Source organism: Parus major, chromosome 7 (genome assembly GCF_001522545.3).
Source record: "Parus major isolate Abel chromosome 7, Parus_major1.1, whole genome shotgun sequence".
NCBI classification, from domain to species: Eukaryota; Metazoa; Chordata; class Aves; order Passeriformes; family Paridae; genus Parus; species Parus major.
The window spans coordinates 20511190-20538366 of NC_031776.1; the positions used below are offsets into that span (position 1 = coordinate 20511190).

The window sequence follows — 27177 nt, forward strand, 5'->3', positions numbered from 1 at the left end:
TTCAGGCAAGCATAGTGTGACTCTCAAATTTAACATGAAAAGATGGGGCTTCACTGAAATTTGAACTCTTAAATGTATATTTATATTTTAATTTTTTTCTTGTTTTATTTCCAGACAGCCACCTAAAGCACTGGACTCTGGACCCCACCAGCCTGTAGTTGATCTAGTTTGCTACTAATGGTTGAATACTAGAAGCAAACACAGATTGTTCAGTAAGACCACAGTTTTATTGTGTTTATTTTCTATTGCTGTTATAGATATATCAAAGTGACATTTTTAATATAAAAATAAGAGTGATATCACTGCTTGGCATTATGACATAACTAGATGTAGACATTACAGAAAGTGTTAAAATAAATATGTTCCACTTCACTCTTTCTACTGGAGTCTTTGGAAATTTGAATACATTTTCAGAGAAACATATGTTTTTAATTAAGACAAAGAACAATACGAGAAAAATTCAATGTGAGGACTCATACACTGTCAAAAGGAAAAGTATTCCAAAATATTTTAAGATCATTTTTTTTCTCTAGTATTTATCAGAGTCAAAAAAAAAAAAGGTTTCTCCAAATACTATTACCAAAAAAAAAACCAAAAACCACCCAAATAAAAAAAAAGGATGTTTTTCCTTTGATTCATACCACTGAATATAGAGATTTTGGCATTTGTTTCTGCAAATAAGCAACGCGGACTTCCTAAGATTGATTGCGTATCTGATTATATATCCTTAATGTAGCTGAGGCGTTGTAATTAGTACACAGTTACTATGAAGCCATCGTAATACCGTTTATGTATATACAGATTTTATTTTCAGACACCATTCACAGTTGTGTAAATCCGGGATGATTCCACTGAGATTAAATTAAATTAGTGAAGAAATGCACCCTCATACTCAACAGACTGCGCCCCACCTCTGATAAATATAGAGAATGACACACGGTAACCGTGACACAAAGGCCACACCTCTGAAAAGCTCACGGGAACAAGGAAACACCTGTTTGTGCAGTGGAAGAACAGGTGGGAAGCGGTGGTTTGTCGGCTCAATATCTTGTGCTTGCGATTACAAAGCACGGCGCTCAGGTGCCTCTCTTTTTTTTTGCCCTATGAGTTTATTAAAAAGCCGCCGGTGCTTTGCCTCTACCCTAGAGATGCCTTTCCAGCATCGCATGGCTGCCCCCGTCTCGATCCCCGTGTCACCTCGCCGAGCCGTGCTGAACGCACACCGTTCCGCCTGCTGGGTAGTGCAGAAAGCCTTAATTACAGCCTGAAAATAATACCCGCTTCCCCCGGGAGCCTCCCCAGCTATTCCTGTGGGATGGGAGAAGCTGAGAGGAGCCAGGTGGGGGAAGGCTGGCGCTCCCCGGGCCCGAGCGCGGGCAGCGGCGCCTCCGTGCGCGCCGGCGAGGCGGCCCCAGCACCACGGCCAGCTCCGAGCGGGCGGCGCGCCCCGACGCGGCCCCGGCCCCGGGGCGGAGCGCGGTCCCGGGCGGCGGCTCAGAGACGGGGCGGCCTCGGCACCGCTGGGTGCCGCCGCGGGCCGGGCCGGGGCTCCCTGCCGAGCTCAGCCCCGCTTCCTTGGGACCCGGCGCGCCCTCCGCGCCGCTCGCTCGGCCCCGAGCGGAGGCTGGCACCTGCTCGGCAACCCGTGGGCAGCGTTCGGCGCCGGGGGAATCCCCCTTCCTCCCAGGACGGGGTCGTGTGGCGAGGGGAAGCCCTCGCCTGGGTCACGCTGCGTAGGAGGGGGCAATCCCTTCCACCGGGGAAAGGAAGGATGCCGAGGGCTCCGGTGGTCCCTTCCCCCGCTCCCCCATCGCTCAGCGCCGACCCCTACTCGCGCCGCCCCCCGCCCCAGACGGGGCGTGTACCAACTTCCCTCCCTCCCCCGGCCCTGGTAGCGCCTGGGGCTCCCCGGCGGGCCACGCTCACGGCCGCGAAGGGGCCGGCGGTGCCGGGAGGGCGGGGACGCCGGGGCTACCGGAGGTGGCGGGGCCCCCCCGCCGCCATCGCCCTCGGTCCCCGCTGACCCCTGCAGCCGCCGCGGTGGGGGATGTGGCACGTCGCGGTGCTGCTGGGGTGTAGCTTATTCCTGATGCCGCTGTTTGTCGCCGAGTTTTGAAGAGATTTATTGGCTGGCTCTTGCTAAACCACGCTTGAGTAATCCGAGCTGCTGCGCGCCGTGGTGAAGCCCGGAGGGGGGGAACGTCACTCCCTCTGGCAGCGGAGAAACATTAGTCTTCCAGCCCTCAAACCACCACTACAGCGTCGGAAACTGCCGGGTCACAGCCATTTGCTTTGGAAAATTGGCGATGTTTGGTGCTAGAGATCGATTACCCTTATAATCTTTCCCCACCCGCCACCTCCTCCTGCTTACCCCACCCCTACCCGCCCCAGACAATAGCGTCCGAGCTCATCCAGGAAAAAAATAGAAAAGAAAGCAAGGAGAGAAAGAAAGAAAGAAAAAGAAAGAAACTGGGGGATGAATCTGACTCCAATAGGAAAAGCGTGTCTCTAGAAGTGGTGCTAATGGGAAGAGATTTCCGAGCTCCAGAGGACGATGATTTGTCACAAAGGGTAGCTGGCTCGGTGCTTTGGGCTGGAGCCGTGTAGGAGATCCTTGGAGAAGTCATTGTGCACAGAAAACCGAAGACCTGTACAAACATGCCTGTTCGCAGAGGTCATGTGGCACCACAAAATACATTTTTGGGTACAATCATACGAAAATTTGAAGGGCAAAGTAAGTTCTCGCTTTCTATCTATTTTGCTATAGTAGCTTTATTCTGCTTATGACTAAATGGACAGCAGCTCCAGACTATTTTTAAGTTTGGAGCCTGCAAAGAAAACCCCGGAGGTAAGGAGGGGGATCCCTGGCAGAAGTAGCAATGTTTTTGATCTAGAATACAGATTAACAACTTGAATTATTGGCTGGTGGGCTTGTTTGGGTTTGTGTTGGGGGAGGGGGGGGAGTTGGGAGGGGGATTAAGGCAATTTTCCCATACTATTTCAAGGAATAGTTTTTATCGTTAACTGTATCCATATTGTACAGCTATAGAAGTTATATCTCTTACCTTCTTCTGAACGAGTGAGATGGCTCTAAAAGCAGAATGTAGAATCTTGCTGTCTTTCCAATGTCTAAAAAATAGGCTAAATTTATTATTATGATTGTTAATGCTGTTAATAATAATTGCCTGTTCAAAATAAAGCAGAACTTCAGAAAATATGCAGAAGAGTTATTAAAGAGGAAATACTCTCTTACCTTGTTGTCATGACTGCATTTTGAAATAGCTGTCAAATTTCTCTCTTTTGTTTATGTAAGTCTAAAATATCTATCAAACCAGTGCAAATGCATCCTCAGGGAGAGTCTGTGAGATCTTTTCCAATGCAGCAGTTTACTACCTGTCGAGGAGGATGAAGCTGAAGTGTTTTTTCCTGGCCAGAATTCTAGTTTCCTATTAGCTGTAAGAAGGAACACTTGATGCTTAAAATGAATTTCATTTAGAAACAGTAGTTTGATATATGTACATTGATTTAAATATTTAGCATAATTTTAGTATCAGTCTAGTGTGAACCCTTACAGGTAATTCCAGTTCATGTACTTCCATATACTTAAACTCTTACTATCATGTGTATTATATATATTTTTTGAGAAAAAAATAAAGATAGTGCTACTCCTAATTTATCTATGTGCTAAGTCGGTGTTGCTACTCCAAGTTTTATGTAGTGAAATGTATATTTTTTCACAATCATAATACACTAGCTACTAAATAGCCAAGTGATAGTGAAAGTTCAGCTTATTGAAAGATAGCAGAAAAAGTAAGAATGAAATCTCCAAATATGTCGCTGTGTTCAAAGACCGACATATTTAAAATTTTGAAGACTTGCACTGTTTACTTGGTGTCATGTAAGAAATCTTTCATAAAGAAAGCAATCACCCTGTGAATTTAAGTAACTAAAACTTAATGTCATTAGCAGTAAGTGTATCAAATTTGGACATTTATAATTACAATGGGAATAGTGCGTTAAAAAGGTTAACAGAAACAAGCTAACAAGAGTTGAAAATTTTTGAACCTATCTTTGAGATGAGAGTTTGGGAAAGGTGATGGATGGAAGCACAGAATTCAATAAAATTTGCAAAATGTTTCCAACACAATAATTGTGTCATGTACCCCCTTTTTTTGTTTTTAGAAACTTTCTTTTCTTCTAATACTTTCTAGATAGATTTGTTAAAATACTGTCTATAAATTTACTGTAATTCACCTCAATGAAAATCCCTACAGAGTAATTTGAGATGGACCTTACATCAAGAAGCCCTTCACATGAGTAGAAGCCCCTTCCCAAGGCTCTACTTTTCCCCAAAAAAGCTACTGACTTTTCAAGGACTTCCCTGGAGTTGCGACTGATGGGACGGCACGGCACTCATTGCTTGGGCTTCAGTGAATCCTGAAACAGACAAAATTTTGAAGTCAAAGGGATGTTTACAGAGGCTTGCATAGTATGATTTTATTTCCTTAAAAACAATTATATTCTTCTTTAATATATTCTAAATTAATTTAAGTTTCTTTAAAAGCTATGAATCAAATTATCAAATGACTGAAAATCTATGTATTTCAGGCATTCCTGTGAAAAGGAGGGTTGTTCAGCATTCATCCCTGCAATCGACCATATAAGAAATGTTGAAAGAGTACTAAAAAATGCATCACTTTCTTTTATTGCAGATAAAAAATTCATCATTGCTAATGCTAGAGTGCAGAATTGTGCTATCATCTACTGCAATGATGGGTTCTGTGAGATGACCGGGTTCTCCAGGCCAGATGTCATGCAGAAACCTTGCACCTGCGATTTTCTTCATGGGCCAGAGACCAAAAGACATCATATTGCCCAAATTGCTCAAGCTTTGCTGGGATCAGAGGAGAGGAAAGTGGAAGTCACCTATTATCACAAAGATGGTAAAGCCTGGTTTTATTTTCAAAACTTTTTGCACGTTTGGTTAGCAGTTGATTGTTAAAAGAGGTGTGTATGTTATGCTGGCAAGCCTCTTTGCTGGAGGTGTTGTAATTTCTCTGAAGTCCCGTGAAATATATTTGCGTGTTTCAGTAAGGGAATCTGCCCAGAGAGAAGTGGGTGTATGGAGCGTATCACTGTACACTCACTCTACCAGCTGAGTGAAGCCAGCATAGTGTTTGCAACTCGGGAACAGAAGTTCTCCTCTTAGTTGGTTTAAAGAAGATGTCAATCACTTAAAGTAATCAGCACAGAGGAAACATACCTTGATTTAAAAGCAGTATTTTACCACAAAGTTAAAAGTAGAAAAAAGCAGCCCATCAAAAGAAAGAATTAGCATATAAAGAAAGGGACAAGTCTTTTTCAGAGCTGAGATACTGTGAAGTACCTGCGATTAAACTACCAATATTGTCCTAGTATTGCCAGAGTCAAAATTTGGGCTTGCCTAGACTATGAACTATTCCATGTTATTCAGTAAAGAGTCAATACATGCAGAATGTCTGAATCTACTGATACTATTTTTTCTTGTTAAGAGCAAAAAATGAATAAATGTATTTACAGATTTAAAAATGCATACGCAGAAGATGTAATTATGGTACATAATAGTTATATATAGAGTTTTGTTTTTGTTGGTTGGGTTTTTTTTAATTACCCAGAGTTATTTACATCTTTCAAATGAATTCAAGTAATTGATAATTGTGGTGTACCTTATTTTGTCTCTTGCTGTGTACACTCTTGGGAGAAGGAAAAGGAAATTCATATTCAAATGCTGAGCTTAAATTAGTTCTGGAGAAGTGCCAGTGTGTTGTTTACATCAATTTTAGAATCACATGCAATGTGCTCTATCATTTTAAAGTCACAGAGTTAAATCCTGTTCTCAATAATTCTATTGTTATCTTGGAGAGGCTTAAGTAATAAGTAATATGATTTTTAGCTTAGGCTGATATAATTCATATAGGACTCAGGCCAGCCATTCTACCCACACTACCCATATTTAAGTATACTCTTCGTAGAAGAGTCTCAGTAGAGCCCTTTATTCTTAGATCTGGTTTGGTGGTCTGGAACTTAGTTCAGTCAAGATTTGTTGTTGTAGCTGTGCCTTGGACGTAGATTTCTCATGAGACCTGAAACTGTGTGTCTTTTACACATCTACCCTGTGTTTGTGTTAACTTGGCATGTGTTAAAAATAATTTTTCAAAAGGAGAATGTCATTACTAACTTTCACAGCCATCAGCCTGGAGCACTGTTTGGAGATGTGGTAGTTTAAAAACTAGTTTATCCTAAAGTCTCCCAAAACATTAGGAGCGAGGGAAAGGCATTGCAAATTACTGCTTATTTGTCAATTATCAGAGATAGATAGATAGATAGATAGATAGATAGATAGATTTCTAAAATGCTGAATTCTGAAATCATGCAACACACCATAATCTCTTTGAGACAAACCAAAGAAATACTGACCATAAAAATTGCCATATCTTTCATAAATAGTTTTGAGTGCTGAATTACAGATTATTCAGTGTTAGCAATCTTATGCATAAAGGTTTTCAGTAACTTCACTTCTGTGAATAGTTACTTTAATTGCCTCAGTATTTTACTTGTCTATATGTGAGCGGGATTCACCATGTGAACTGTATGATCTGCTAAATTTAAAGAAACACAGGTGAATCATGGAAAAAGTGTCAAAATATGAGATAGGTGTGGCACTCAATTACATGGCTATCTGTCAGCTTGATTGTCTGTACATACAGATTTTTTTTGTTCCAGATAATATTCAATTTCTTTTCAAAATGTGATAGGAAATCTTAAGTCTATTTGGTGTCATGAAATTGAAACTACCTATATGATGAATGTAATGAATGTTAGTAAACATTCTATAGTTATTTTAAATAACTCAAAAATATATATCTCACTTTTCACCTTTTCAAAATTCATTTTTCAATATATACCATATATACATATACCTAAATATAACTTAGTCTATATATTATAACAATATACAGAATAGAGATACCTAATGAGGACTTCATTCAGGTTGTGAAACAAAGTAAATTTCAAGAGTTTTCTAAAAATGTGAGAGTTTAGTGCCTGGTTAGTTTCTTATTTTGCATGTGTGCTCTGAGTATGAGACTTGAGGTCAATTTCAGCAATTTTCAACTTTCAGAAGTCAATTCTAGCACAGTAAGAGATGTAACATTCTACATGTGAGTAACCCAAGTTACTCCAATAAACCATCCACTGCTTAAAAGTTTAATTTGACACTTTATTTCATAGCAAGACATTGTATAATATTTAACATAAGCATACAAAGGAGGAAGACACCTCAAGAAAGTGTGAATTGCTTGCGCTTCCTCTGACAGGAGGTTCTGAAGACCATATTACGTGCTCATGACTAAATGCCCAGTGAATTGCAAATAAAAGCTTATTCCACATCACATTGTCATTTACTCTACATAAGCCACTGATTATATTAAAAATTATTTTAGTATTTTGAAGTAAAGCAAATGTCAGTGGGATAACTTATAAAGCTAATCTGTAGTCAGAATTCGAGCAATGCAGATATCAGAAAGGGAATCACTCTATAAATAATGCCTTTTCTTTTTGATTCTAAATACCACCTCATATAATTTTAAAATGTCACAGCTTTGAAGCTCAGCTTAAAAGAAAATTCTTGCTATAGAAAAATGGTATTGCCCACATACATGGGAATTAGGATTCTGATGTTCTCTACTGGCCTATAGTCCACTTTTTGAGGTAAAAGTGCAGGATCTCGAGTTTTAAACATCTTGGTGATGCAAGACTGAAAGCTGCTGTTTGTTCACTTTTTTAATCTTTTGGCCAAATTACAAACTCAAAGAAGGTGGGACAGAAGGATGGGAAAAAGTTTTGTTGCAAGTTGATATTCAGAAAACGGCAATTGCTTGAATCTACACTGCCTTAAATATGACAAACAGAAGATAGAATGGTCAAAGGAGAAAAAGATTCTATGTATGATGGTTTTATAAATGAGTAACCTGGATGGAGCCTGTTTCCTTTTTCACCGTGCAATGTGGGGAGGGTGCAGAGAAGCGCTGAATGCTTGTGATAGCTTTGTTTTGTTTAATTGTTTAGATTGGCCTGGACTTGGGCACCCAGCGTGACCTGGACACCCAGCAGGCTCTGTCCCAACCACACCAGGGCTGTCTTCCCAGCAGTTTTTAATTTATTTAATTTATTTGCAGCTGAAAGCCTTACTAGCTGCTCTGAGTACTTCTATCAGAAAATAGCTTACTTTTGGTTTTAATTTCTCCTCACTCTTTTTCCTTTTAGAAGGATATTTACACAATCCAAGCAAAGTTCTAGTCCTCTGTCCTCTTCAAGTAGTGCCATAGTATGCAATTACATAGCTACCAAAAGAGTTAATTACTGAGAAAAATGGTTAATGGAAACAGATGGTGCCAGAACTAGACGTCCAAATTTACAGGTTCTCATAGCACAAGTAGCTCCACAATTGTCACTGGATGTACTCACCAGGATTAAAGACACGGTAAATTTCTTTTTTAATGTAAATATCCCTTTTTAAAAAGAGCAATAGATAAATACAAGTCACAAGAACTATTATTTTGAAACCGATTTTTTTTCCCAAGGATTGCCCATTAGGCACTAGCATCTGCTTAATTAAAAAATTTTACTCTGATATCAAAGCAGCAATATCATAAATTCCTTACTATCTCACTTTTTTTTTTTTTTTCACTAATCTTACAGCTATATCATCTGAATTATACTTGAAGGCAAGATATTGTTTATACAGGATATCAGTTCTTATTTTAATAAAGTTATTTATGGTGAAAATGTTTGACAGCTCTTCCTTTGAGGACTCCATTTTGCAGTTTAAATCATTATTGCATAAATCATTCTTGACAGATGTAAAATATTGCTTGAGGTGGTAAAGCTGTAAAACTTTTGAGATAAAAAGTATAATTATTTTGGGATTGAGAATGGATATATAATAATCAGAAAGTATTGTACCACATAGAATACATTTTTACTTCTTACTGTATGCTTTGTGAGCAATAATGGGAAATGGCTAAGCTTGCAGGTGATATCTGTTAGAGGAAGATAGGATCATTTAAACTTAGCCTATATGCATCAGATATTCTAGGGCTGAGAAGAGCTAAGGTAGAGTATAGGACTGAGCAAAGATGAGATCAAGCAATTTGCAGGGTGTGCACAGACCTCACAAACTAGTTGCCATTTACCCAGTTTCAGGAAAATAATTTGCCACAACTGACTGAAAATTAAACATAATTTCATTTTCAAAGCACATTTCCAAGCTAGTATCTTAAGGCCTTTTCAGCTCTTTTGTGAGGATAGGAAAATAAAAATTGTGCAAACTTATTGATGAAATAAAGTGAAAATGGTATTAAGAGTTCTTAAATAGATCAGGACTTCATTTAGAAGCTCATCATCCAGACTTCAGTTGTCATAGGCATTTTACCACCTGTGTGAACCTACCTATCAACAAAAAATACAACTGAAAAGAAAGCTGCTCATATATGTGCCAAGTCCCCTTAGATCAGCCCTAGCATGAGGGTCAGCAGCTGCAGTCTTGACCATAATTTTAGTGCCTTATCCAGAACTGTTGAGATAGGTCAATGAATCCAGTCTCTCTGATACCCTACTGGTCTAGGACTCCTTGATATAAGAAATACTATCTGACTGCATTTTGATAAAGAAAGTGTTACCACCACAAAAACCTGTCAAAAACCCCTTTCTTAATGCAGGGCCTTCTTCCAGGCATTCTTAAAATACCCCTTGGATGAAATTCAGAATGTTACTGAAGGCATTGAACTATTGGAAATGAATGAGGAGATCCATTCTTATGTCTGTAGTGCAGTGTTTCTACTTTAGGCTTTAATATTTGTCGAGAAAAAAAAATCTCTTGCCCCACACAGTTCTGATGATTTTACAGCAAGGAGAACCATCAGCAGTGAGACAATACCTCAGTGATAAAAATATCTCATTTACTCATCCCCATTCAGATGCTACTCCTATGTCTGCTCAAAACTATGGGTCACTTTTTATTCACATTTCACATAGGATACCTAATAATTATGATAAAGCACCTCTTAGATACCCTAAGAAAACTTATTTATAGGTCAATTTCAATCTTATTTTTCAAATCCTTGACTTCTTAATATATTCCTTTTTCTTTCCAGGTAAAGATGAACTGATTTTAAATAAGGAGGGGACTTTTATAAAATAGAATAAACAATTAAATAGAACAATTAAATTGACTTCTATTTTTTTACACTTTCTCAGTGTTTAGGGTCAGAAAGGTTTGAGTAGATAGATATAATTTTAGTAAGTAATGAAGAATACAGTTGCTGTTATTATATATACTGCATCTTTAAAAGGAAAAAAATCTTAATTTGGAAAAATCCATTCTGACAGTTTTGAGTTCCTCCATGGCACAAATAAAAAACCTGCAGGCTAGTGGTTCAGGAGTCTTTCATTTCAGTACAGTGTTAAGATGGAACTCTTCTTACACTGGACCTCCATAGGATAATTTAATGTCAGGGTTCAGAATGTCACGGGGCCAATTTGAACCAATCAAGGGGCCCAAATTTCCCTAGTCTAAGCTAGAAAGAAAAAATGATTACTGATTTTCAAAAAGTGCCACAGTGGTAAGAAAGGTGACACATTTTAGAGTGAAATGGAAATATAAGGTTACGATGCAATACACACCCTCAAAAGAGTTTCATTTTTTAATTATGCATTGCTGACAAAATTTTTTATCTGCTTTGAATATGCTTGCTTTAGTTGTAGTGAAAGCTATTTTGGTTTTGGGTTATGAGACAAAAAGAACAGATGCTGTCAGTCTATTTTTGGTGTGGTTTCACATGATTTATTGTGTCCTCCTTCCATCTTTATCATGCATCCTTTCTAAAATGTTACATTATGGTAAGAGTTATTGCATACTTCTTATTTGTGTTATTGATTGGTTCTTTTCCTTCTGCACCCAATTGGCCCATATATCAAAAAGAGATGTAGAGAGCAAGTCAGACATCATACCTTGCAATAGACATAGGTGAAGAGCCACTGCTTTTCTAATAGCAGCCTTTTGCATATTTGATATGAAACAAATTTCAAAACATGGCACTTTGAGTAACACCAGTGTTGACACTTCCCTCTGGTTCTAAGCAATGGGAAGAGGACAATGGTGTAGGTTAGATTTTATGTTAGTGGGTTCAAGTCCAGTTTTCAAGCATTTCCTATATGCTTGACTTGGTGTATGACTCAGTCTATGTGCTAGGTAGTCCGTGTTCTTCCCAGCTAAGTATAGAAAAAGCTTAATCAGGCAGTATAGGATTCAGAGCAACAAGACAAAGCTGACTATGGAAATTGCTAATTGACTCTGGAAACTGCATATCTCAAAAGCAATCAGAACTGTAGCTGTGAACCTCAATCCAGGCAGAGCAGATAAATGACAATGACAGCAGCGTATTGTGGCTCTAGAGTTACTCGCTCGTTTCACATTGTCTGCAGTTCCGAAAGTTCACATCTCTGAGGTGGGAACTATTTGTCTTATGATTTGGTACACTTGCACTTTTTAGTCTGGGGTATACTGGGTTTTATAGTATACTGGGGTTTTATAAAGGAAATAACATGTGTATTTGAATAATTTCTTAGAAATTAAACTAAAATTTCATTTTGAAAGCAGAATTGTAGCCCTAACTAGTCACAAAATGCTTTTTGATCTCCAGAATTTCCACAGATAGGCAATTTTAAGCTTCCTCACCAACTTTCTCAATATAGCCTTTTCATTTCTCATTTTGTTTATTCTTTAATACTGAAATCACAGTGAAATCTCATAAGGAAAGATCATTACAAAGGATATCAAAATCCAATCTGAAAAAAGTCAGAGTAGACAGTGTAAAGGGAAGGTCTTGTCTTTTTCCATTTCATTAACTGGATTCCAATTATAGATATTATACCTGGTTTTGATACTGCCTTCAATTAAAGCATTGAAGTGTTATCCACATAAAGAATATATCCTGGCTTATTTGTTAACAAAGAGCCATCATATCATCAAAACCTAAAGTTGGTATTTAAGTGTCAACATTATTAGCTATTTCATTACTGATAGTGAAGAAGAAAGTTTAGGCCAGAAATCACAGCTCATTCAGTACTTTACATGGTGAAATTTCTTGCTTTCCTGTCCTTGTTCCTCTATAATAACACAATCAATTGAAAAAAACTTGCTCTTACATTTTGCCATTACCTCATTTAAACTTCTGATTTGCCAAATTAGACTGCAGTGGAAACCAGAAGGTCTTGCCTAAATAGTCAGTTCAGAGAAACACGACAATAATTTACTTCAAGTACCTGGAAATTAGGATTTATCACAGCATCTAAATACTGATCCTTTACAGTACCAGCTTATGAAATCTTGGCCTTTTTTTTATCAAATGCACACTATTTGGCAACTGGTTGTTTCTGCAGTCAGGAAAGGCCTGAGAGCAAGATATTAATGCCTACTGACACTGGAATTAGCTTGCACACCAACAGCTTTCATAGAATTAAATGGCAAAGTTTAATTTTTGTAACACTAAGAAATCCTGATCTTTAAGCATTGGAGCACTGCTCGTACAGACAGTATACCTTTGCCAACTAGTATTAGCTGAATCTCTATTGCTGCATAAAAAGACAACAAATTATGAAAGAAACATGTGAAACGCAAACAAAACTTTCCTCCATTTTTATCCGCATACTAGACAGGCAGAGACAACTTCAAAATGAGGACATATTAGGGGGTTCTGTCTTTGTCTTATACCTAGGCTACTTGAAAAGCTGTTAATCATCAAGTAAATGTGTTTCATCGCTAACATGCATGTACTAAAGCACTCACTTCCAGCTGTTGCCAGACTTTGGAGTCTGTGCCCTTTTGAGATTATTTCTTAGAGCATTCTTTGCTGATTTTCATTCAAATCAGTACAAGTGGATCTCTGAAAATAGCTTGCAAATTTCCTCCTTTCAAAACTAATTTATGTCAATCTGCTTTACTCCTTACTCTCTGGAAAAAAAAATGCCAGATAATCTCATTAGTTTTTTGCATGTTTATGGCATTTCTTTTTATACTTTCAAAAGAACATGAAATTCAGTAGTCCATAAATCCTATTTTCATGGCAGTCAAGGTAAAATACTGTTGCAGTTCTGTCTACATGAAGAAAAGAAAAGAAAAAAGAAAAGAAAAGAACTGAAATTCCATGCCATTTTAAAATAATGACAATAAAAGAAAGGAAAATGTGTTCCATTTTTTCCATTTTAAGTGCACAGTGTTGTTTTTGCTTGATAAAATATACCAGGAATCAATTTAATACCAAAGTCTATCCAACAGAAAGAACAACTCTCCCCAGAAGGACTATTTCTGGAGTCATGGACAACATAACCATATTATGTGAGAGAGTAGTAACAGCCTTGAAGTAAAAAAAACCAGATATCTATAAATCAACATCTGAGCCTTCTCTGTGGATTAACGGAGCAGCTCACAAACTGGTATGAAAGCCTATCAATCCTGAGCCAGTCCATGCTGGGTCACTGTTCAGAGCATCCTTTGCAGAGCATCCTTAGTCTTTCTACAAGTTACACCGATTGTTTATGGCAACAAAAATGTGGGCACATAATGAACAGAAGCATATTTAGTGTTTTACCCACAATCTTAAAGAAAAGTTTTGTGATAAATAAAAGTTTGAGTACTGTTTGTGGATGACCACAAAACTGTAATAAAACCTTGTTTTGCTACTTTATCCTGAAACTTGCAAATCCCTTCTCATGTCAGGATTAGAAGTAGGATATAAGGACCTACTCCCAAATGCCTAAAAAGTTATTTAACAACTACTCACTGCTGCTGCAGCTACAAACAGAATTAGTGTCAGATTTGTGTGATGTTTGTAGATCAGGATCTGGATGTGGGTGGCTTCCCCCTCCTGTGTTCATGGTTGTTTAAGGAGGGGAAAAGAGGAAGAAATGCATGGTTCACAGACCACTCTTCTTCCTAGCTGATCAGCAGGCAAGGCTATTCTATAGAAACAACTACATAAACTAAGAACATTACAGCTAAGGGAGCTATTCCATAGACCACGCAGATCTATTTATATTCATTTTTGGTTGTTTTTTGACCTCATTTGTTAAAAAAAAAACAAAACAGTTCCTGACGTAGCAGGATTGCCAGTAGCATCACTGTTTCTGAACTCAACATATGCAAAACATAATTATTAGCCAGACAAATACATTGTGTGTGGCTGCTTGAATTTCAGACATAATCTCTTCAACATTTGAATGTACAAGAGCATTTGTCCCTGCTTCATGGAAATTGATTGAATTGTTTCCCTTTAAAATAATCTTTTATTCTTAATTCTTTTTCACTTGAGATAATTTTTCTGTAAATAAAAAAAGGCATTTATTTCCAGTTTCTGAGATTATTGGAAGAAAATATGTTGACTTTTATTGAAATTGAATTTGAAATTGTTGAACCCTAATGGAGAAGCAATTCTACATATTTAATCTTGGTTATCACCTGGAAAGTAGATTATCTAAATGTTGCGGGGGGTTGCCCCTTAGATCCCACAGGTACTAAAATATCAGATATAACTAAGTTATCATACCTGTTATAAATTATATCATGATACCTATCATGACCATACCAAGATATGAGGTTGAGTTACTGCAAGAGAAATGACTGACCTGAAGTTTTACGTGTAAAATCAAATTAAGGGGTAGATTTTCAATGAAATGTATATATCATGTACTATAAAAGTGCACTTCTCCTTCTCAGAAGGTATAAGAACTGCTTTGAGGAGCTGCCAAAATTACTTCCTACCCCATCATAAATACAAGCTAATTTCTATAGTTTACAACAGTAAAGCACTTTTTTATTAAATACATTCAATCACAGGAAGTTTGAACTGAGTGGCAAATTAGAGGTGCTCCTAATGAGCTGATTGACTAATGCAGTGAGTATTTTACCTCAAAAGACATATTATTCTGGAAAATCTCACAGTCCCAAAACATCCTTCTCTACATCCTTCTCATTTTTGCACTGTCCTCTTTTCCAACACAGCACACCAAAGTTGCATTGTAACATTTCCCAGTGTACATATATATATAAAAATGCCACCAAAAAATCCCCAACATGATCAACTCTAAAGAACAGATGCCAGAATGAGAATATAAAATGATATTATAGGGGATAGTTCTGTAAAACTACCTTTAATAGGAATTGTACTTAATAGGGATTATTCTTATATGAGCATCTCAGACCGTAGGTCAGGTCCAAGATGACACCCTAGGTAATGCAGTTGTGTACATGTCTGTCTCTTGTCATAATGAACAATAATTTCCAGAAAACTACTCGTCTTAGAGAGGTCACACGTGACCCTGAAGTGCCAGACTGGGGTTAGACTCAGCTGGGGGTTGTACTGAATGGTGAAAGTATCCAAAACATTTCCTTCTCTTGACATAGGGTTAAAAGAACACAGAGATGGAATCAACTCCTGTGTCAACTTCAGCCCTCAACTTTTCCAAATTTGATACAAAAAATAGAACTGCCAAATAAATGACAAAGAAAAAAACACAGGAGGCAGGGTTAAGAAAGTTCAGTGACTGCTAAACTCTTGATTTTTTCAAACAGAAAAAAAAATCATTTTCTAGTCTCACATTGAACTTTGTTGTGATAATTATGGCAGGTGCTACCATTATTCAGGTGTTACCACAAATCAGTCATACAAAGCCTGTGCATCATTTCAAAAAAAAGCAAAATTTATCTGAGTATTATTAGTGTTTAACTGGTGCTGCATGTATTATGCAACAAATGGAGTTTTATTTCCTCCTCAAAACAAAAAAAAAAGCATTTCCCTTTTCAAATTTCTAAAGAACTGAAATTTCATTGGACTTTAGCTAGATTCAGCTTTTTAGGTGTCCATAATAGATTCTGATCATCATGATCCTGAATACTTGTGAGATCTACATAAAATTACCAATGGGAAAAAACGACATTTCTGCAGGATATATCTGATTAGATTAAACTAACATATGTGTAAAATTTATTATTATCAGGGATATCCTCATAACCTAGTTTAGATTGTAACTTAAGAGGAATAAGACTTCACCCTTTACTTGTGTCTTGTTTTTTGGAAACTGGCACAGTCTGTATTACAGGTAATGATTTGATTCACATGAGAATCATTAAGTAGCAATCACTCAGATGTATTTGCTTTCAGAAAGCATTCTATTAGCATGGCACATACTCTAATATATAGCCTTTTACCATTCCAATATAACAAAGAATCCTTTTCTTAGATTGGTCTTTTATAACCATCATATTTTCATAGATTTCTAGAAGAATTTAGGTCAGGAGGAAAACTGGGAGGTCATCCAGTCCAGTCTTCTGCCAAAAGCAGGAGCAACACGCAATTCAGAGTAGGTTGCTTAGGACTTGTGCAGTTGGATGCCAGGACAGATCCTCTCTGGGCAACCTGTTCCAGTACCTTCATATTGAAACTGGCTTTTCTTTTATACCAGTTTAAGGCATTGTCTATCATTCTTTTGCCACGCACCCCAGTAAAAGAACTGCCTCCATCTCCTGGTAATTTCCTCACACCTATTGAAAGACTGTTATTAAGTCACACAAAACTGTCTCTAGTCACTCTAGGCTCACAGCCAATTTCCTCAACCACTTCTCAAAGGATGTAGACCAAGTCCACATCCATCTTTGTGGCCTCTGCTTTTCTCTTGTACTAGCATACAAGCTAGTACAGCTTCAGCATTTCTCTTGTGCTAGGGTTCCAAAGTTGGATTCACTCTTCCAGGTGTGATTAACTGAGTGCTGAGTAAAGGGGAAGTATCACTTTCCTCAAAGCTCCTGATGATACAACCCAATATGTTTTATCCTGGAAACAGTTGGACTCAAATTTCCCAACAGATCACTGTCTCAGTTCTCTTCCACTATCTGAAGATTCAAACCTTTCCCAGAATGAGGTGGTGAATGTTTAAAGTACCTCAACTTTATCTGCATCCACTGTCACTAAATCACTCTCCCCACTTATTAGCAGACTCAGACTTGTTCATTCTTTCACTGCTAATGTACTAGCAACACAAGCTCTTCTTGTTGCCCTTGATATCCCACAAGTTTTAAATCTAGTTCAGCTTTTCCTTTTCCAAAACTGTCCCAGAACGCCTGGGCAGTGTTTTGGTATTCCTCTCTTGTAGCCTGCCCTTGCTCCCACCTCTTTTAAAGAGGTTTTTGTTGGGATTTTTTTTTTTTTTTTTCTGTTATTTTGTGGGTTTTTTTCCACTGGAGCTTAGTCATGAGTTCTGTGCAGAGCCAACTGGTATTTGAATACATTTATTAATTTTTCTGAGTGTTTGAATGGACTGATATGGTGCTTGAGAAAGCATTTGAGCAATACTCTCTGCAATGTTTGAAGAACTAATTACTTAGAATGACTCAGATACCATACTTATTTTGTTTTTCCTCTCAATTCAGTAACCCATATGTGAGTATTTTACATATCTTCTATTATACTAAGTGGAATGTATGCTACTTTTATGTATTATTCTTTCAATGGTTCAGTATTATGTCAAGTTTTAGACATTAAATTTTACACAACTTAGATGTACTTATTCATGCATTAAGAAGTCATTTTACATTACACATACAAGATGGTTGAAATTGCAACCTAGATATTTTTTGATGGAAAACCTTTTTCAAATATCATTACTGATGTAATTCCATGTTGCTACACATTTTATTATGAAGAAATCAGTGTTTTCCTGTAATAGAGGTCAATTCACCTAGCTGTTAGGTAGGTGGCTGGTTTTCTTTGGTAGATATTTTTATACAAAATTGTTTGAGTTTAGAAGAAAAAAGACATCTTAATGCTTGTTTTGCTGTGGATTACAGTCATCCAAACCAACTTAATGCTAAAGAAAGTTGCAATGGAGTACTAAGTTTTAGAACAGCTAATCAATTATCTTACACTAGAAGATAAATGCAGCTGCACTGGCAACTAACCAGAGCATCCCTGGTTAGATCACATTATCGAGCACTTCATTCTCATCACTAAAGATATGAAAGAAATCAGATCTTCTAAGAAAGAAATATTTTTCACACTGTGTCAAATACTTTCAGTGACTTTTGGTGAGGTAACATTATTGAAAAACTGTCTTATCTCAGAAGAAAAAGTTTATTGCTTACATTTCCTAGCTAGGTCATGCAAAAGACAACATTTTCTTCTCCAGTTCTCTTCTGCCATTTTTAATTTCTTATTTCTTTCTAAAAATTATATATTTGTCCTATACACTTTCTTCCAGATTAGTGACTACAGGAGATAGAAGTCTGCTGTTTTCTTCAAGGCTTAGTACCAGATTTTCCTTTAGGACAATGCCAACTCCCCTTCCCCTGCCCTATGGAACAGCACAGTCAGTATGGAAGGAGCTCAGCACCTCTGCCTGCTGGCATTGATGGCACTCAGCATCCTGTTGGAGCTGGCTCCTAATGCAGAGCACAGCAGCAGAATATTGGGAATCCTGCACCTTGTGTGCCACTGCAGTGATGTCAGACCCATGGGTTTAAACAGTATCTCTTCAAATACCCATCATTTAGGGATGTGGTTCCATCTGAGGATATTAAAAAAGATAACTGAGACATAATCCTACTGATTTAAGACATCCCAACCAGGGGGGCGGACAGCCTATTCCATTTTTCAACCATTTCATATTTTGTCTCAGTTCTTTATCTATAGATGACTGTTAAACCAGCACAATGTGACTAAACATCTTTAATGAATATTATTAACGATGAGTTCAACTGCTGCTTGAATGTGCTGATAAGCTTCATCAAATATACTTCCACTGACTAAAACAGCACTGACAATATTTTAAATTTCATTATTAAAATAATTCCTCTCCATATTGCATGCATATTTAACACTTACAGATCTCTCTGTTTCATTCTGGATTTTATTTTTAATCATGGTAATGTGATGTCTGAAAGTTCATCAATAAAACCTACTTTATTGACTGCCTAAAAGGAACTTTATTTTACTCTCTGCCCATGTGACAGGTAAAAGTATCTTCCGGGTGTACAACAGCAGTTCCTGGCATTACATTAGAAGTGCTGGTTGCCCCTACATCAGTTAATTTGATGATTCAGAAGATAATACATCTAGCCTATGCATTAAAATATAGTATTATGCAAGGATTCTTCCATTTGTAACTTGAAGTGTGTTTTTATTGCAGCTCAGATGCAAAGCCATTCCTACATCTAAGGTAATCAGTGCGAGATTCCCACACTGAGGTTTTAATTGCACCCATTTCTGCATGCAGCAGATACAGTGTTCAGGGTAGCTACTTCTATGTGCTTTATTTCTGCATAGGATTAATTTAGTGTGTATAGTAGTGGGTCATGTGTTTGATTTTTAATTTAAAGGAATGAGATGATACAAATAATTTCTCTTTCTTGGACTCAACCAAATATTCCTTGTCAGATTGCCCGTGACAAGCAAAATGTTGCAAATGTTGACTTGTTGTAAATGTTGACTTGTTTTTGTCAAGAACAGTTAAAGATATTTGGCCCTACAAAGCTTTGAGCAAAGTCAGAATGTGAGTAAGAGCCAAAAGGATGGCTTTTCTAGCCTTGTTTCTGATACTGTGCTTTGCAGAGAAACAAAGTTATCTTCACACACAGATATTACAAAGCAACTTTCCCTGGACTAATATAACTTTCAAAATTGTGTTTACATCACATTTATTTATGGTCTTTATCTAAAACAAAAGAATTGTAAACTAAATCTCCCAAAGAAGTTAACTTCTAAGGTTTGTGAGTAACTGAAAAGCTTTTGTTTTTATCTGGATTTGAAATGCTTTAAAATATTCAATACTTACATGTTTGATAAAGGCTTTACAAATATATGGTTTTTTGTGACTTAGTTGAACACATCACTCTTTTAATGATCATCAAGTCATTGTTTTTTAGATACACAATATATTATAATGTACAGTTTGAAAACAATTATGAGAGCAAAATGACATGCAGGTATTTTAAAACTGAAGTCTTTTCATACTAACTTCAGCCCTAATCTTTAGGGTTATGGCATATTTATTCTTTGAAATTACATTTTATAAAATGTAATGATAATAAATAAATAAATAATAAAATAAAAGAAATTTTAGAGATCAGTGCAGTGAGCTGAAGCACTCAGCCTGGGTCTATTTGCTAGGAAAAAATAGGGTCTTATTTTAAAGTGTTAATGCTAAATAGAAACCTTTTTGAGTACAGGATTGACAGTTCCATTAAATCTACATAACCAGGCTTTCTGAAGTGCAGCAAAAAGGGTAAACAGAACCTCTGGCTAAAAAGGTACCTTGCATCACCTCAAAATGCTTTTTCCAAAGCCTGCAATGGTAAATTTAAATTCAGCTTTTGGTATTTTAGGGCATATAGAGACCTTCATGCATATCTTTGTTGGAGTTCAATAGTGTTTTACATTTTCTGGGAATAAAACACCAGAACTGTGGTGCTGAACTGAGATTACTGTTATCTGTAAAGAAAACTTTCCAAAAGGGAAAGTTTAATAATATATAATGTCTTCATAAGAATAGTAAAGAAAGTTAATTAGTACCTGTCATGGACGTATCATCTATAAATTTCAGAAGAAAAAAAAAATTATTAAAACACAAACAAGAACAAAAACCCCCAAAAGCAAAATTAAAGGTTTTTGAGTCTGTTTGTTCTGTGCTACTAATACTTTCAAAAATTTGTTAATGTTCTAATGTAACAGCAGTGTACAGAGGAAAATTTTGCTAGGATTGAAAAAAGTTAAAATCCGTTTTAGTTTTGCTAAGTGTATTAGCCTTCAATCAGTGATGGTCAAATCAAAACTGTTTTGATAAATTTTAGGCTCTCAAGGCTACAGAAGTTTGAGTTTAAGCAAGTGAGAGTAAAGCATGCAAAAACCAGTTAGTTCCATACATAAAGCTCATTTCACCTTTACCATTACTATAACGTTCAGTGGGGAGAAGAAAGGAAATGTGAATTCTCAAGAGTCCCTAGAGTTATATATTTTCTTCTATTGAAATTATCATTCAACTCAAAGTAAAGCATCTGGTACAGTCACACACTGAACATGAATTAGATGAGCATACCTAGCAAGTAGCTGTTTACTCATTTCTGTGGTAATCTTTGCCAGTTAGCAAGAAACACACTGGCTTTCTTTATAAAGAAGGTGCCAACAGTTTTAACCCTGTAATTTTTTTATATTTTAAGATAACTTCACTTTTCCTTCAGAATTTCAAGAAAAGTTTACTGATTTAGCTGTTTGTGAAGATTTTGATTATTTACTGGGTATGAAAATAATGGCCTGCATTCTGTCCCTTTTTAACAACTTTTCTGAAAATCTAGTCTGAGCTACAAAATTAGGAAAGTGGTAGTTCTGATTTGTCGAATATCTCACTGATGCTTTTCTTATATCATAGAGGATCTATCTTCTGCAATTGTAAAATTCAGCAGTAATATAGAGCATCCAGTAATATCTTCAAACAATAATATAGAATAATATAAATATACATATATATAAATATAGAATAATAATACAAAAGTACTATTGATATCTTTTTCATGGCTGCTACTTATGCTTATTTGCAGTTATTTTTCATGTAACCACTAAAATAAATATCAGAGTATGGTGAAACACAGAAGGGGCAAATTACAAACTCACTGCTATTCCACAATTTTTTTCTTCAGAGCAACAAAAAAAATCCAGCAGTGAATCCAGTTTGTTTTGGTAGAAATGTTGATTTTTAGCTTTAATATAGTTTAAGGGAATACAGTAAATTGCTTCAGATTTATTTACTATGGTGCTTGTAATCACTCATAATTATATAATTAGATGCCTAACACTGTTTATCAAAGATATAGTCAATATTACACATGAAATTGGCTTGGCTCTGTATTAAAGTGAAAAAGTGAAACAGAAAGCTTGATGTACCACTTGAATTGGAGACCTGGTCAGACCTGAGGAATGAGTATCCTCTGGAGAAGCTGTATATTACAGTATATTACTTCAAAAGGAAAGAAGGCAAATCTAGGTACTCTAAGAAATATATAAACATAATAAGAAAAACTTGTGCATAAGTGACTGTATAAGACTGCATGAAATAATTTGGTTCTTGGCCAAACTGGGGAATAAACACAACAGAATTAAATTTTTTCAAGCTTTTAATAATTTCTGAGATCATGAGCCAACTCAATCATTTCTGCAAATGCTGAATTTCTTTGTGAAAGCCTGGGAAAAAGTGAGCATTATTTCAGCACATAGAGAAGGCTGCAATATCTACCAAGCCCAAAAGCTTGGCTTCAAACTGTCAAAACAAGAATTGAATATGACTAAAATTTTAAAAATTGAAGATGAAAGCTTTTACTTAAACTTTGATCTTCTCGGCAGGAAAAAGCCAATCAAATAAACAATGGAGAAAGACAGACATATATTATTAAAATATCACTTTAATTTCATTAAGTATTAATGAAAAAATGTGACTAGTCCCATTGTATGTCTCATTAATATCAACAATTAATAAGGCTTTATGAAATGTGCAAAGAGGAGTATAAATAACTCTAACATTGATTCCAAACATCCTATAATCAAAAAACCATGGGCATAGAGTTTCTTTAACAAAGCATTCTTAGAAAGTCTCAAGTTTCAAACTTTTAATACTTCTGAAATCTGAAATGTTGAAAATTAGTTCTCCTTCAGATCTATGTTATATTCTTAAAATATTCACTCTAAAGCAATTTAAACATTTTTGTGAGTGACAGATGAAAACTGGTAAAAAAAGCTTTTGACCTAAAATGTTTAGCTTCAGATTCTCTGAAACTCAGTAAATTATAATAGCTGATATATAATTAGAGATAAAATTTGTATTTTTGATCTTTTTTTACACATAATATCTTGATATGATTTTTAATGAATCCTATAGTGAATATTAAAAATACTTATAGGTCTGTGATATACTTATTGTAAGATCCTGTACTATCCTTTGTATTACATAAAAATCAAGAAAAACAATCTATGGTGTTTTCATTTATACATATATTTATAAAGGAGGCAGGCAAAAAATTGTTATTTACCTACCCATCATTATTTTATTATATAATTCTAAAAAATTTTTAACTACCTTTTGAAAATTTTAGAAAACTTAAATGTCTGTCTTATTTCACTGGAGACACCATGCTGGTTTTATAAATCTTCAATGTCTAGACTTTACTTTAAATTTCTGTTTATCTAAGTGGAGGTACTGATACTTAATATTTCTAAAGGTACTGTTTGTGCTGCAAACAGCAGACCAATTTCCAACTACCTTTTCTAGTTCCCTCTCTCTGCTCAGTGCTCTCCTCTCCAACCTGTCACTTATTCTTGTCATTTGTTTAGTTGCATTTCATTTTACTCCAGCCAGGAAAAAAATATTTTCCTAATTGTACAGCTATACAGGCTAGCGCAGGACAAATAGATATTTGATAGTTTCTTGGAAAACTGGATTACAATTTCCATTATAAAAGTAGTTTTTATTGCTTAAAGCGCTGTTTCTGCCACTGCCCCTGAACTCTATGCTCCCAGGCACAATACACATTAGCCTACAAGGGAAACATCATCTCAGGACAAATCTCTGACCTTTTAATAAATACTGAAGACATCAATTGGTCATTGCAGAGGTTTATGAATGAGCTTCAAAAACAGAACAGCTCAAGACCAAAAATTAAGTAATGATCAGCTGTAGTACTTATTTCAAGGTCATGTACAGAAACCAAAGATTGAGCACATATTCCTACAGAGAAGTTTTTCATCAGAATATACAGGATCAGCCAATTTTTGGTTAAAAAGTCAATATTTTTACATGTCCTTCCTAATACAAAATTTGAGCAATTTCTCACTAACAACTAAAGCAAGGTAAATTGTAGTTCCAAATATAAATTTCCTTAGAAATAGTCTATCCTTTATGTCTTAAATTATTTCATGGAATAAAAGAATTCAGTGCCATACTTCGGCAAATTAAGCAGGTGGTGTTGAGCAGACAGAAGATTAAGAGCAAGATCTGTATGGAGCATCCAGATACTTTTGGGACAAGGGCAAAATCTAACTAGCTACCCATATGTATGTTAATTGATTTTCCAGTCTTCCACTCATGTAAATTGAGTAGATGGAAAATTCAAGAATCTTTATCCTTTGTATCCTTATGCAAGACTTAGTGGATGGTAATACAAGCTTTCCTATTTATCAACACAGTGCTATATGTTTTACCAAAGATGGCAGGACTTTTACTGCCCTGTCCCAGATCACCACAGCTCTTCGAGCAGTCACTTCAGTGCACATTTTTTCTTAAACCTCTACAGCCCACAGAGGGTGTTGGAAGTGAAAAACCAGAATGTGACCTGATACATTTATCCTCATCTCTGAGTACTTCCCAAAATAGGGACATACCTATCGGATGTGTAAAAGAACAACTACTGTGTGCTCACAAACAGCTTGTAGGAGAATTTTTGAGTACTGAGTGGGAGGAGAAATGACAGCTGACCAGGAAATAGGGTTATATGTTCTTTTTTAAAAGCATCATTTGGAACCATTTCCACAAAACCACTACTCAAGGTTAATGAAGCAAACACAAACTTATCATTTCATCCTAAGGAACGAACATTAAATGCAGTATTATCTCTAATACTGCACTGCGGTATCACTTCTGGGTTTCTGTCCAAGTCTTGGTGTGGGACTTGAACTCATGGTTTTTTGGCCAGCTCAAGAACCTACTGTGAGCTCAACCATAAAGGTGTTCACCCTACTTTGAATTACACAGCAAAATACTTACTGTTGTAGCACAAATATTAGGAGTGTGATACAAATAATTGAGATCTTATAGAAATAATCATAAAATATAAAAATAAACAAGGCCCTAAATATTAAAGACAATTTAAAGACTAAGATCTACTGCATTAAGTACTTTTATTTCTCTTAAAAATATTTGCTGTATTGCTATAGCAAGATAAATAGATACTAAATTACAGTGCAGTGTTACATCACTTGAGCAATTTCTTCCAGCCTATTGCAGAAATAGGACTAGACCCATTAAGCTAATCATCTTACTGAAATTGCATTACTAATATTTAATTTAATGCTTCTTTTACAATGTAGCAGCCCTCCTTCAAGAGCTAAATATTCATGTGGATGGCACAATATGTTATCTTAGGACTTCACTTGTGAACTTATGGCTAAATTGTGGTACTTTTATTTGTAGTAAAGGTGACTGGTTTGAATTCTACAGAGATTGTTGTGACTGCTACCAGCTACTTAAATCCAGAGGTACAATTTAGCTCTGCATTCCAGCACTCAAATGAAAATAAAATAAAACACCAAGGAATGAAATTTTGACTAAGGATGCAGATGCTATAATGGCATATTTCACCATAGTGTTAAAACATACAGGGAGCAGCCAAAATTAGTGCAATTTCCTATCAAAAGTTACCACTGGCAACTCTTGTCATCATCCTTTTTTGAAAGCTGTCCCAGAAGTAGAAGAAGGAGAAGCCACAGACAAAAGCTTGCTGATATATACAGCATTATTAGAGAGAAACACCACAGTACCTCTGGTTCTCGGTTCAGTGTTAACTGCTCAGGCTGGCAATGAATGAGTGTGAACCACTCATATTATGAATGAGTGTGAGAATGATGTGAACTGCAATTTGGTGGTTGTTTTATTTGGTGAGCTGAAAACTGGAGAGAAAAAAAAGCTGCTCCGAGTCAAATGAAAGAGCAGAGTTGAGCTGAGGAAAGGAGATAGTGAGTGAGTGATAAAGAAAGGTAAAGTCAATGAGGAAAAAAAAAATCCAAGACTACTGCTACAAGGTGGGAAAGTTTTCAGATGGAATCTTGCTAGCCACAAAATGCCTCATCAATGGTGCAATTTGCAGTTTCATACCATGAAGCTGTCTCAAGAAAATGTATTAACCTTTCAAAATTTTCATCCACTTCCTTTGACTGAAAATTTCCCCAAATAAATGCAAAGTCATAAATAGTTTCTGGGTTCATTCTGCATTTGCTATTTATTTTCATTTAAAATAGTAAATGTCATAAATTTAATCTAAAAGCTTCTTACATTGAACTTGAGAAACATTTTTGGCTTAAGCAATGTATATATATATAATCACTCCTTGTAATTTTATATATATATATATATTATAATATCAAAACAAAGAGCTTGATAGTATTCCTGCTTTTGAAGGCCTGTGCAATGGAGATGAATGTAGTAGCCCTCTCCTCCAATGTATGTGGTAAAAAAGAAAATTATAAAGCCGTTTATAATGCTGTTATAATTGACAGGATCTAGCACAACTGGCTAGATTCTCTATAAGCACCTTGTATTATGCATGTAGAAAGTGCTGGCCAAAAGGGGAGGTGTAAAGAGTTTTTACAGCTGGATGCCAGATTTCTGGCAGCTCTGAGTGTCAGAGCAGTCTCTGATATAGCCATGATATAAGATTAAAGCCATGCTTCAAAGGTCTGTGGGTATAACACATTTGTACACATGCACAAAAACATGTAGTTCAATTCCTGACTGAACTGTCTTTGTTTTCTTGCTAATCCATATCAATACTTTTTAAGTAGGTCTTTAGATATGAGGATTGTAAATGCAAAGTGTTCAGGATGTTATGCCAGCAGGCAGTCAGGAAGATCAGAGGAATAACAAACAGCAAAACCCACATCGATAGAGAAGTTTGGTTCCTTACTAATTAACTACAACTGTGATTGAAATTACTTGTTTTGAACAAATCTATTCAAATTTCTTCTTTCAAATTTCCTAGAAAAACTGTTTCATAACAGACTTTGTTAGGTGCAGAAACATGCAACTGAGACCTAATGAAAGGATTAGTCTCATACAACACAGATTGAAGTCACTTAGGCCTTTTACTGTGACAGGATAAACTGAGAATAAAACTTAATGCCTTTCAAGCTGTTAGGCAAGAGCTCAAAAGCACTTTCTAGCAGTTCCAATCAAAGCCTGCAAAGTTCTGATCCCTTTATTGTAAACAGTAGAAAGTATTTTAAAATATTATTCTGCAATCTAACCCCAGAACTAAAGATACCAAAATGTATTTTG

At 36.3% G+C, this 27177-nt stretch overlaps 1 protein-coding gene across 2 annotated transcripts in view; it reads left to right on the forward strand.

Moving 5' to 3' along the window:
• The first annotated feature begins 2451 nt into the window (after positions 1–2451).
• Positions 2452–27177, forward strand: part of KCNH7 (potassium voltage-gated channel subfamily H member 7) — a 205137-nt gene continuing 180411 nt past the window's right edge. For both annotated transcript variants that reach the window (XM_033516131.1, XM_033516132.1), the window contains exons 1-2: positions 2452–2734; positions 4713–4943. In XM_033516131.1, the coding sequence (XP_033372022.1) occupies positions 2659–2734; positions 4713–4943 (307 nt within the window). In that variant the 5' untranslated portion in view covers positions 2452–2658. The remainder of the gene's footprint in view (positions 2735–4712; positions 4944–27177) is intronic.